This window comes from Sinocyclocheilus anshuiensis, unplaced genomic scaffold (assembly GCF_001515605.1).
Source record: "Sinocyclocheilus anshuiensis isolate Anshui unplaced genomic scaffold, SAMN03320099.WGS_v1.1 scaffold1625, whole genome shotgun sequence".
Lineage (NCBI taxonomy): Eukaryota > Metazoa > Chordata > Actinopteri > Cypriniformes > Cyprinidae > Sinocyclocheilus > Sinocyclocheilus anshuiensis.
The window spans coordinates 217,503-231,038 of record NW_015539802.1 but is presented as its reverse complement, the minus strand read 5'-3'; the positions used below and the strand labels follow the sequence as shown (position 1 = coordinate 231,038).

Below are 13,536 nucleotides of genomic sequence, written 5' to 3'. Positions count from 1 at the left end.
AAATAACTTTTTTTTTTTTTTTTACCAAGGATGCATTAAATTGATTCCAAAATATTCAATCTTACAGACCCCAAAAGTTTGAACAGTAGCGTACAATATCAGGTTTTTCCAGTAATGTATGAGATTATTTTACAGGATATAGTTCACTAGTCACATGGATCACTTCTTGTCATTTTTAAAACAATACCAGGGTGAAGGTGAGCAAATGACAAAATGTTTTGAGTAACTATTCCTTTACCTGTAGCCATTTAATGATCTAATCAAATACCATCTCTTCAAAAATAAATCATAGAGTGTTAATACAAATGTACAACATTGATCTTATTGGGCAGGCGATATTAAAAGAAACAAGTCTTTTTCTCAGCATCATACTGTGCTGTAATACAGGCATCTGGCAAGTTCTGCCTGATTAATCCATAATTTATTAATCTAGTCATAATCCATCACTAAATCTAATCAAATGAGCTTCACCAGCAGTGATATGTGGAATGTGCTGCAGTCAGTCAGAGGTTAGAGATGTTTACACTGTTAAATCTGAGGAGAACAGTTAAGAGGTGTTTGCATTTGAGTGTGTGTGTGTGTGTGTGCGTGCATGTTTATGTGGTTTATGCGGACACAAATTTGTATAATGACATGGGTATTACAATGTAAAGGTGATTTATGAGAACACCTTCGGTGTTCCCATGACTCAAAAGGTGTAAAAATAATTCAGAATGAGTTTTTTTGAAAATCTAAAAACGCAAAATTTTTCTGTATGGGGTAGGTTAGGTGTGGAGTTGTGTCGGGTGATAGAAAATATGGTTTGTACAGTATAAAAATCAATATGCCTATGGAGAGTCCCCGTAAACCATAAAAACCAACGTGTGTGTGTGTGTCTGTGTGTGTGTGTGTGAGAGAGAGAGAAAAGTCTTCACATGAAAGGTCTTCAGAACACATAGGAACTCTATAGGAAACCTGGTATAACAAAGAAAAAGTTCTTCACAATGAACGTTATGAACATCGAGAGGAGTCCTGAGGCATCTTAACATGCATCCTGTAGAATAACATCAGCTCTAATCAAAGTTCCCTTTATCAGTTGCATGTAAAACCGCACTGTCTGCAACTTCACCTATTTTGTTGGACCTTACACCTTAAAAATGTCCACCCAAAAATGAAAATTCCTTTCATGTCATTCTCAACCTTTATGACTGCAGAATGTCCAAGCTGATCTTAGCCACACAATGAAAGTAAATCAATGTTGTCAAGTTTCCTAAGAATTTTTAGTCAATAATGAATTAATTATTACACTTATTGCATGGTTTCAGAAGACTTTTATGGTGCTAACAGAACTTAAATGTCGTGGTCACCAACCGCTTTCATTTTATATAAAAAAGAAGCTTGTACATTCTGCTCAATATCTCTTTTTGTTTTCAAAAGAAGAAAAATAAATGTTTGCTAATAGGCTTAATGTTTGGTCAAAGCATTGCCAGCATGCAGTCCACACTCTTGCATCAATGTGACAGTAGCAAACCTCAGTAGTACAGTTGCAAAGTCGTACCTCTTACTGGTGGGTGTGATTCTGCCCCCTTTGCGGTCGAGGCTGGATGGTGGCTCAGGTGAATATGGGCCAGGTGACAGAGAGGCTGGGCTGGAGATGGTGTACTCTCTGTAGTTCTGGTTCTCATCTCGACTCACCTGTACAGCCTCCTGCACAACCAGAGGAAAAAAACATCAATAACAGGTGCTCGAGTTTGAATTGATCAGTTCTAATTAAACAACTCTATGGATCGAATGGTCTTTTCACTAGCCTCACAACAAAAATTGTTTTTTTTTTATTGACAGTGGTGGCCAAAATCATTAGAACATTAGTATTTTCACCAGCTAAAAGTGGTTTTCAGTTATTTCTATCTTTTGCTGTAGTGTGTCAGTAGGAAATATCAGTTTACATTTCCAAACATTCATTTTGCCATTAATTGTAATAATCCAGTGAGATTTTTGTTTGCACAAGGAGTCTCAACAGCCAGTGCTCCACACAGAGATCTGATCTCACCTTCATCCATTCTGTCTGGAGTGACATGAAGAAACAGAACAAACTGAGACAGACTAAATTCAGAAGAACTGTGGCAACGTCTCCAAGATGCTTCAAGAAACCTACCTGCAAAGCTACAGTACTGTTTTAGGCACTTCTTTAAAAATTATGTAAAATGAGGATGCTGTCAAAAATAATGTCATAAATAGATTTTCTTTGTCAATTAACTTCTATTAACTAAATTAAATCAACATTTGGTGTGACCATCCTTTGCGTTTAAAGCAGCTTTTGCCCTAGGTTCACTTTCGCATAGTTTTTCAGGCTTAACGTAACGTAACGTAACATAATATAACAACGTAAAATAAAATAAAATATTCTCCTGCCACACACAATCTCTCATTAGATGTAAATCTTTTCTTTTTCCAACTTAAAGATTCCAACTTAATCACAAGTTCTCACATGGTTGTTTGGAAGGACTACCGAGACCTGTGGGGCTCACAATCCTTTCGATCATAGTATCTGTTACAACAGAGACCCGTCAGCAGTCCCTTCAGCATTTAAAAAGGCAGGAACTCTGTCTGATTTATAACACTCCCAAGTTCCTTTCACATGTCATGGATACAGACATGCAGAATTATTGTTGTACAGAAAATGAAAAAGTGGGAAATGCAGACTCAAATGTCTTTTGAGCTCAACCTGACAAACTATAAATCATTGATAAGCAGATAGTGGTTCATCTTCTCTTAATGGTTACCAGGCTTGCTCTACTGCAAATCTGAGAAGAGAACTGAACACTACGGCTTGGGCCAGTGGTTCAGTAGAGCAGCACACGCACCACAGGCTTGCAACAGCGATAGACTGCGGTTTTGTTGCTTCTTCCAGCAACATTTCGTAAACGAGGATATGCTGCTACTTTAATACTGTAATATCTGCAAAACTTTTAATGCATTTGAAAGAAGCTCGCTAAGGCTGCATTTATTTGATCAAAAATACATTAAAACAGAAATATCATGATATGTTATTACAATTTAAAATAACTGTTTTTGTATTTTTTTAAATATTTTCTAATGTAATTTATTCCTGTGATGTTAAAACTGAATTTTTAGCATCATTACTCCAGTCTTCAGTGTCACATGATCCTTCAGAAATCATTCTAATATGCTGATTTGCTGCTCAAGACACATTTACTATTATCAATGTTACATATTAGGTATCAAGTATTGTTTTCTGAAACATTTATTAAAATTATGCTAGTATTTGCTTAAAACAAGATAAAATGCAGGGTAAGAAAAATAATCTTAATTTAAAGGGAGGACAAGATTATTTTTCTTTCCCCATTGTCAGATATTTCTCATTTTAAGAAAAAAATAAAAATAAAAATCAGAAAACAAGACTTAATATCTCAAGTAATTTTGCTTCTCAAATAAATGTATCTTAAATTTAAGAATGTTTAGATATTTGTAATGGAAAACGACAAACACACGAGAGAGACAGAGAGACAGACAGACAGAAATAGTCAGATTATAAACAGACAGACAGACAGACAGAAATAGTCAGATTATAAACAGACAGACAGACAGACAGAAATAGTCAGATTACAGACAGACAAACAGAAATAGTCAGATTACAGACGGACGGACGAATGGATGGATAGATAGATAGGAGATAGAGAAATAGAAATAGAGAGATCTCAAAAATTCTCAAAAAATTTTCGCATGAACAGACAAAATTCTCTTTAATATTTGCTTTACTGACCTGGAAGCGGCCGACCAGTTGCTCTGTGATTCCATTGGTCTGACCAGGAGTGGGAGGAGCAGGTCTGTGTGGAAAAAGTCAAACATTAGCACAAGACATTTTATTTTATTTTAGTATACATATCATCATATTCTTCTTCCTGTAACTTTAGTGCACTGTTAATCTGGGTCACTTTCTTTAAGCATGGCTTTATAAATTAGACAAATCTGGCATAAACCAGGAGACGCAAGCCTGTTTTATGAGTCAGATACAGTATGATTCTTTGATAAAGTAGCATGGATAAACTTAAAACTTCCTTCAAAATAATTTCTCATATTATCCTGAAACTTTTCAGCTACCAAGTAAATCTGACAGACTGACACAAGCAGAAAGATCTGGACTGGAATCCCCTCAATACTGCCATTTATTTCCTCCGCTGGAACTGCGGATTGCGATACATTTAACAAAATGCAGAAGGGCTGACCGAGCATTAATGTAAATTGATGAAATCTGACAGAGAAAAGACAACACAGTCTTGTTTAAATACATTAGCAGAGCCCCTGACCAGGAAGCAGCACATGTCTGAAAACGTTTATTTATCTTCGAATTAATCCCTGGCATATGCTTACAGAAAGCTCTTTATAGCTTCATGAGGAAGGAATGCCACACAAGGGCCTGATTCAGAGCTGGTGCTCTACGTCTTCACGATACCTCAAGTCAAACCCAGGAAGGCTTTCCTTTATTCCTCAGGAAGCCAAGATTTCTTTGGGAAACTATGATTATTTTATTAATTGAATATTCTTTTAAATAAACAAACACCCACTGTGCTTATAGTCTTTCATTTGTATAGAAAAAGAGAAAGCTCACCAATTAAGGAAATAGGTTCACTCTGGCCATAAATGTAATCTGGTTTTTGTTGAACGATTTCCGCTTGAAACTAAATTCAGTGTAGATGTTTGAAACACACACTTCATTAAGAGCACTTTAAACAATCAGAGAGTTAATGAAGGCCTGAGAACTGGATGAGTCTTTCCAAATAAGCTCTTTTTCACTGGCGTTAATGAGATGTTTTACTGCGAGGCTTAAGCAGAGCATCCTCCTAACACTGCCAGTAAATACAAGCCATGAACAGCCCAGGAGGACACATTCATTTTACACTCCCTCTACCTTTTGCTGCTTCTGCTCGCAATTGTTTTATCTCTCTAACTTTGTTTCACTCCATTTCATCCTAATGTCATACTCCCTTTGATTTATTATTTCTTCCTATATAGTACATTCAGTTTTCCCCCTTCATCTTTCTTTCTGTCTCTGGCTCAAAGCTGAGGAGGTCTGGAGATGAGCTTTGGATGAGTCTAAATGCAGAAAGAGTATTTTGATGCTTGCAGTGATGGTATTTAAAATGGCAAATGAAGAAATGCTACTATTGGAGATGGATAGAGTCAGCATAAAGCAGTTACAAATCTCGGTAACACTTTATTTTAAGGTGTCCTTGTTACACATGTTACGTGTACTATTACAATTACAATTAATTATGCATAATTACATGCAAGTAACCTTAAGCCAAACCCTAATCCTAACCATATACTGTAGTAAGTAAATGTAGTTAGTTAATATTACTCAGTAATTAAATGTATAATTACACTGTAACAAGGAAACCGTAAGTGTAACCCAAATGTCTCTGCCAAATGAATTGGTGATTATATAATATATATTGTATTATAATATATTCACAAATGAAAACACAAACTCGAGAGACAAATTCCACAGAACAAGCACAACCTGAGGTAAAGCTTATCCATGTTATCCTTTGACTTGTGGCTCCCTATTTTTCCCATTAGAAGACAGTGGTTGGATGGGCAGAGACAGGCAATTAAGGTGAGAACAGGTTGTCTGTACATGGAGCTCTAGCAGAATGGGCATAAATTAGCAAATTAGCAGTTGTTCAATGGCTTTTAAACACTTGATGCTTTTTGCACAAGTACTGACATGATTTAGGGTCCAGAATCCACCCAGTATTGTTTGGGCTCAACTATGGCATTATATATATAGTACAACATGTGTTGTGAACAACACACACACACACACACACACACACACACACACACACACACACACACACACACACACTATTGTGCAAAAGTCTTAGGCCAATAGTATTTTTTTTTCACCAACAAAAAATGGTTTTAAGTACGTTTTTTCTATCTTTTGCTGTAGTATGTCAGTAGGAAATATCAGTTTACATTTTCAAACATTCATTTTGCTATTAATTGTAATAATCCAGTGAGATTTGTGTCTGACAACAGCCAGTGCTCCACACAGATCTGAAATGACATGAAGAAACTGAACCAACGGAGACAGACTAAATCCAGAAGAACTGTGGCAACGTCTCCAAGATGCTTCAAGAAACCTAGCTGCAAAGCTTCCTCAAAATGTGCACCTAGGGCAAAAGCTGCTTTAAGCGCAAAGGATGGTCACATCAAATGTTGATTTGATTTAGTTAATAGAAGTTAAATGATGAATAAAATCTATTTATGACATTATTTTTGAAAGCATCCTCACTTTACATCATTTTTACACAAGTGCCTAAAACTTTTAACAGTACTGTAGCTTTGCAGGTGGGTTTCTTGAAGCATCTTGGAGACGTTGCCAGAGTTCTTCTCATTCTCTTCTCATCTCAGTTGGTTCTGTTTCTTCATGTCATTCCAGACAGACTGGATGAAGGTGAGATCAGATCTCTAACTAATTAAATAGGGTTGAATGTTAGGTACGTTAACAATTTTTTTTTATTGTTTAAATGATTCAAAGCTGAAAGAGTGAGTAATTTCTATACCATTCACGTCACTAGCTAAAAAGGTGATTGTTTCAGACAGTTTTCTAGACAACCCCACATTTCTCTGGCAGGCAAGTCCTGAGCCAATATTTGAGTCAGTGACTGCAAATCAAGTATTGGAGGTTAATTGCGTATAAAAATAGACACAATTAATTACCTTTGAGGCTACTGACAGCCATCTGCTGTGAACTCAATCTAAAATGTTTTATGACACAAACTGGTTAAAATTTCTGTTTTTATTTTGAGATAATCCAAGAACTAATAATCAATTCAGCAATTCAATACTTTACAAATGAAAGGTACTTCATCTAATTTGATTATTTTCTTTATTTGGATCTTGATGGATGTAAACCGAAAGACTAGATTGCCTATAACAAAAAACACCTGCATTACATTGTGTAACACTGTAAAGTTAAAAACAAGAGATTCAAAGCAGTGATACATTATAAACATGATTGAAGTTGTTGTACTGGGCTTATACGTGCAAATGTGTGACAGCATGACTGAACATCAAACTGCTTCCAAAAACAGCTTCAGTTAATATCAACGTGGTCCATCTACACTAGTATCCATGGTTTCAGAATTTTTTTAATCGCATTACGGACATAATGTGTTAAAAATAGCATAGCAGACTTTCTACTTGTTGATGCACATCTACACTACAGATACATATAGTGATACCAGCCTTATCGTTCTGTCAAAAAATTCTGTTGAGCTACCAGATAAGATCAAACCAGAAAATAAAAATCCTGTTCCAAACTGCTTTCACTCTGGTCGATACTCAATATACCTCACTCCAAAAACTTGAGGAAATGCTGTTTAAAAAGTGAGACCCTTCTAAACTGACGTCATTGTGCTGTGTGCCCCATTTAGTCCTCAATGAGGTCATCTGCAAACACCAATTGTGGATACATCAGCCTCAGCTGAAGGTTTAGTGTGATATTGCAGAGGAGGACTACAGTAGTTTGTCTTCTAATGCTCCTCTGAGAAGATCTTCACTTTTGAAGGCAAATGCATGAATTCCCAGCAAAACTCCCTGCAACTTCTTCCTTATTACAACATGATTTCCAGAGTGACTTCTCGTCTTGTGACAGTACACTTTCATTCTTTGGAAGATGTTGCATCAGAGCGTCTCAATGCACCACATGTACTGCGGCATTCCAGCCATATTTTCAACTCACTAGAGATTAAATTACAAAGTCTATATGAGAACGTCACAGAAAAATGTAGAAATAAAATGAGAAAAGGACAGGAAAAACCATAAAACCACATGAGACGCACATCAAAGGCTCTTCACAAGCTGGAAAGTTCTCACAGGAGCCATTAATGCTCGACGCAAAGCAAAGCAAAGCCAAGAGTTACTGGTGGCAATAGAGACAATCTTAAAGACTTCATGATCAGCGTTGGGGAGTAACTAATCAATATTAGCAACGATACTAACTACATTTTTCAAACAGTGTACAGTAGCATTTGCAATAAAAAGGTTTTCCAGCAATAACGTTGTAGAATAACTAAACTCTACATAGCTGTTTTCAATATCATACTGATTTGCACATGCAATTTTACTGCCGAGAAAACTGATAAATCAAACACTCCACGGTCTTTCTCTCAGATGTAGCACTGGAAAATCTGACTCACTCTAGCGAACTGGTTCACAAATTCAAAACAACTCAGATTCAAGTATGACATTTTACATTTTAATGACTGTCTTTGACTCAGTTATATAAATTGGGGATTATTCTATTTGTTTTAATTGTATTTAGTGTAAATATATTAGTTCGAGCAGAAGTAGTTGATTCTTCTATGGTTTAAGCCCAAAGTAAAAAAAGAAAAATATTACTTTGTAATATGCACTGTACAGTATGATTTTCTAACTGTGCACACTCTGAATGCTCATGCATTTGATTACAGGCACCTTGATTTATTTTACACTATGTAGTTTGCCTTAGCCAGAAACAATATCAAACTACTTGATACAACAACAGACGGTCATGTTGACAAGTGCCTGTATTCGGAGGTTAAGAGATACACACAACTCTCGTTTAAATGTGCACAGACATTTTATCACTCCGAAATTCTATAGAGAAATAGCACACACACTAGGGATGCTCCGATCCGATATTCATATCGAGTATCGGCTCCGATATTGCCATTTTTTTGTCGGATCGGGTATCGGTCAGAGAGGGCCGATCTATATCCGAGATTGTGCGTATTATTCTGTGTTACTTCTGAAGCCATACGATAGCTTAAAGGGTTACTCCACCCCAAAATGAAAATTGTCATTAATCACTTACCCCCATGTCGTTCCAAACCCGTAAAAGCTTTTTTCGCGTTCGGTTACAGCAGTCAGCTCGGTAAAGCTCTCTCCAAGATCATTCTGTGTTCCCATTATACTTGATTTGTAAACAAATGTCTATGATTTTGCAAAAAGGACTTTATCTTCTTGTTACTTGCTTCTGGGTGTCTGTGAGAACAAAACACAGGCGTAGAAAAGACTATAAATTGTTTTTAACGCACACAGAAACTGAAATTTAAAACTGTTAAAAGAAAAGCTCAATAACTGTTGTACAGATATAATACACTACGCATCAATTTCTCTTCCCTTTGTGCTTTGCACTTTTTAATGCAAAGCGCTGCGTGCTGTGACTCCGTGTTTCTTCAAGCGCATCATTCTGCACACCGGATGCGCATATTGTATGCGCTTCGTGACACACTGTATTTGTTTTGTCCGATCGAATCGATCATATGTTGTTGCCTTATTAAAAAATATGCTATAAATTTAAAATACATTTATTTTAATTTTATAGTATATACTTATATATAAATATATTCATGAATGTTTTTCATTAATGGATTTTATAATACAAATAGCAATGTGTAACATTTTACCATATTTAGTGCAACACTTTTATTTGTTCCCCACAAAATATAGTTTTTTCACTAAATGTTTGGATTTCTAAAATTATTGTGCACTGATTTTTCTAGAATAACTTTTTCTGCCGAATTATCCACTAACCTAGTTTGATATATTTTTGTCATAGATTATGAATATACATATATTTTTTCATATTTATTGTTTATTTTTCTTTATAATGAAGTAGTCTTTATTTAGTAGATTGTGAAAGAATGATTATCAGTTCCACACACAGAGATATATAAATTTTACATTTATTTAAATAAAAAAAAAAATAAAAAAAAGAACTTCACTGGTATCGGATCGGTATTGGTCAATACTGAACCCTAGGTATCGGAATCGGTATCGGAGATGAAAAAGGCGGATCGGAGCATCCCTAACAGACACTAAAAAAGGAGGAAACTTTTCTATTTGATAGCGCACTACATAGCTGTAGATGGGCTGTGCACATACACAAGCGTTAAAAACTATACTTTGTATACTTGGAGCTTCACACTCTTCTTGGAAGATTTTGCATTAAATGTTGAAATTCACTTCAGTGGTAATCAGTGGCCAGTTGCACAAACTGTTTAAACTTAGTCATCTATTTTTTTTTTTCTTTAAAGTGGTCATATGATGCGATTTCAATTTTTCCTTTCTCTTTGGGGTGTTACAAGCTCTTGGTGCATAAAGAAGATCTGTAAAGTTGCAAAGACTAAAGTCTCAAATCCAAAGAGATATTCTTTATAAAAGTTAAGAGTCAGCCACGCTTACCTAAAACGGCTCGTTCTAACACGCCCCCACATACCTACGTCACTATCTGGGAAGATTTGCAGTTGCTGAGGAAATACAACAACTTTGCGCTGTGGATCACCGGATCGGCTTTCAACGTGGACGAAGAGGAGTCCAGCCCGGGGTCGTCACATGTGGTTGCCGCAAGCCGCCTCTTTCGAATCTGCCGGCTGCACCGTTTTTACACCAAATACACAAAATAATGTTATTTTTAGCAACATTATATGACCCCTTTAAGTTTGGTCATAATTTCTTAAAGTGAGTTACAAAAAGGTAGATTGGTCTACTTTGAATCTGAAAAAAATTACTGATTACCCCTAACTGCTAGTTGGTCACACTAGTCCTTTAGACAAATTTTTAACATACTGGCTAGGTTAATGCAACTGGCCCCAGGTTTGATATACTGTCTGGCTGCTACCGTTTTGTAAGAGGAAACGCTTTACAAAACAACTTAAGGAAACTCTCATTCATGCCAATAATTCTTCAAATTCTTCAAACTGAATTAGACACAAGTCAGCGTCCCTCCTCTATTACATACTGTAGGCACTTCTATTTGTAGATGGATTGTCCTGAAAACTAAAGGGTCAAGTAGACAGCAGGATACTTACATAACTCATAGTCTAATATGAACTTAGAAGAGGGCAGACACACACCCTCTTCCTCCAATACTGTGGGCTACAGTACTCACACACAGAGCTAGAGTGCCATTGTGGGCCCAGTGTTGTTTCTGGCCTGGTCAGAGACATGAGGTCAGAAGGGAAAAATGTACTCACATGGACACAGGGCTCAAAGTGCATGTGTGTGAGAGAGCAAAGGTACCGTTCTGGCCAGAACAGTGTGTTTACTTGTGCTGACATATAAAGATGAGCAAAATCACAGGCTTCAACTAGCCAATGAGATGACTGAACAGGTAGTTGACTAATTGATCTAAATCAACTAAATCCTGTAAAATTGGACTGGTTTTGGGTTCATCGGACCTCAAGGTCTTTTAGAGTGAGTTCTTTCATTTAAAAAAAGCTATTGTAGGAGCAGCACAACCGCACAGGGGCAGTCGTGGCCTAATGGATAGAGTCGGACTTGTAACCTGAAGGTTGCGGGTTCGAGTCTCAGCTCCGGCAGGGATTGTAGGTGGGGGGAGTGAATGTACAGCGCTCTCTTCCACCCTCAATACCATGACTGAGGCGAGACCCTTGAGCAAGGCACTGCACCCCCAACTGCTTCCCGGGCGCCGCAGCAATATGGCTGCCCACTGCTCCGTGTGTGTGTTCACGGTGTGTGTGTGTTCACTACTGTGTGTGTGCACTTGGATGGGTTAAATGCAGAGCACAAATTCCGAGTATGGGTCACCATACTTGGCCACACGTCACTTCACTTTCACTTTTTTCACTTCACATGGATCAAATATCTAGCTCCCTTAAACATTTAGTAGTTACTGAATTTCAACAAAGACATTACACATACCAAGACAAGACTCGTATTACTTTGAACGGGAGTAAGTGCAACACACAATAGGGCAGAATAAGTCTCGCCTTCTAAATAAAAGAACCAATCGCCAATTGACCTTTGCAAAGACCCACCCCCTTTAGTTACTTTTGCTATGTCTGACAAGCCATGCGGCTCTCATACTACACATGTTCTCACGCAGTGAAAAATTAATCGTGGAGCAAAGACGGCACTGACAACACAACAACAGACAAGACAGAGCAGGTTACTTCTGGTATCAAACAAAGTCTCAGCTTTCAAATTTTGTAATGTTTTAAGAAATTCAAACAACAAATAGCGTTTTGTGGCTCTTTAATGAGTCGTGACAGATCGCTGTAGTGCCTCAGTTCAAGCGGCACGTGAACCGATCATCCCTACCTCTTTACTAGTTATAGCATGAAATAAACATGGATGAACATCAGAAGGTTTTTTTTGTTTTAATTGCGGAAAGACGTCAATACACACCATTTTTCAAGTTCAAGTCCACTGACGTTAATCTACTCTCCTGTCTAGTTTGTTTGACAGACAAAATGGCAGATTCTGCATTATGATTGGTCAGATCGCCTGTCAATCAAACTCTCTGCGAAGGGTCAATTGGTAAAGTCATTGTGTAATCACAGGTATCACGAGAAGCTCTGGATGCCATAGAAACAGTTAGTGCCTCAAGACCTGCACTCAGGAATGAACATAAGCATTGGCTTTACCAACCTGAAATATATATTTACTAGAAAATTCATGTCAGATGTTATTGTTGGCTTGAAATATGTTATTCAAATGTGAGTTTGTCAAGAAGTTTTTGGGATTTCAGTATTTCCCCATTAGTATATAGTTCCCCACAAGTAGACAGAAAATGGTTTTACAAAAATGGCTGTCTAGAGGCATTGCAAATATGGCCACAAAGTGAACTGACTTTCTTTAAAAGTGCAGTTATTTTCAACTTGTGTGAAATGTTTCAAAATAGAAAAAAAAGTCACAATTCTTGTATTTCATGACCATCACTGACATTTTAGATCAGTACTAATCAGGGGTGTGAAGTAACGAATTACAAATACTCACGTTACAGTAATTAAGTAGTTTTTATCAGTAATTGTACTTTTTTCAGTAGTTTAAAAATTGTGTACTTTTACTTTTACTTGAGTACATTTTAAGTGATGTATCGGTACTTTTACTCCACTATTTTCCTCCGTTTGTGGTCTTTACATGCTTATTTTAATTTTATTTTTATCCATAAACGTGATTGGATAGAGAGTAATAGGTCTCGTGACTTTCGTCAAATCAAATTGTGCATAGAAAACGTTAACCGCCAACTGTTTATCATGGCTGCTGGAAGTGCATTCTTCAGCATCAATTCTGTCGCATCTTCCTCTAACTTAATATATTAAGGTAAATTTCAGATTTCTGCTTACTAAATGTTTTGTATATATGCTTGCCTATCTACACGGCCTGAAATTTGGTGTGTATTGCATACAGTGTTAACTCCCGCAAGTGCCACGTTCGGTAAATTCCCACTCACTTATGAGACGCGCGTCTGCAGCAGTCACTTGGATAAGTCGTTGTTGCTTGTTGAACTTGTTGACTTTTGATGAGTTTGAGCGCATAATGCGCACTGTGAAAAATTGTGTTGGAAACACAAATTGAGGAACAAATCTGCACCTTATTGATGACCCATGGCATTAATATACTGCATCTGTGCCAGCGCGTGATGTAATAAAACTGCAGCTCGTTAGGGGTTTTTTTTATATCCATTTTATACAATCCGCCTTCAATTAGCAAGTGCACTCGCGCATAAACAATTTT

General features: G+C 36.9%; 1 protein-coding gene across 1 annotated transcript in view; it reads right to left on the bottom strand.

Annotated features, from left to right (window-relative positions):
* LOC107683893 (PDZ and LIM domain protein 2-like) overlaps positions 1-13,536 on the bottom strand; it is a 57,222-nt gene that overhangs the window by 36,300 nt on the left and 7,386 nt on the right. The window contains exons 3-4 of the mRNA XM_016479956.1: positions 3,764-3,827; positions 1,538-1,686 (exon numbers count right to left, since the gene is read on the bottom strand). Of these exons, the coding sequence (XP_016335442.1) occupies positions 1,538-1,686; positions 3,764-3,827 (213 nt within the window). The remainder of the gene's footprint in view (positions 1-1,537; positions 1,687-3,763; positions 3,828-13,536) is intronic.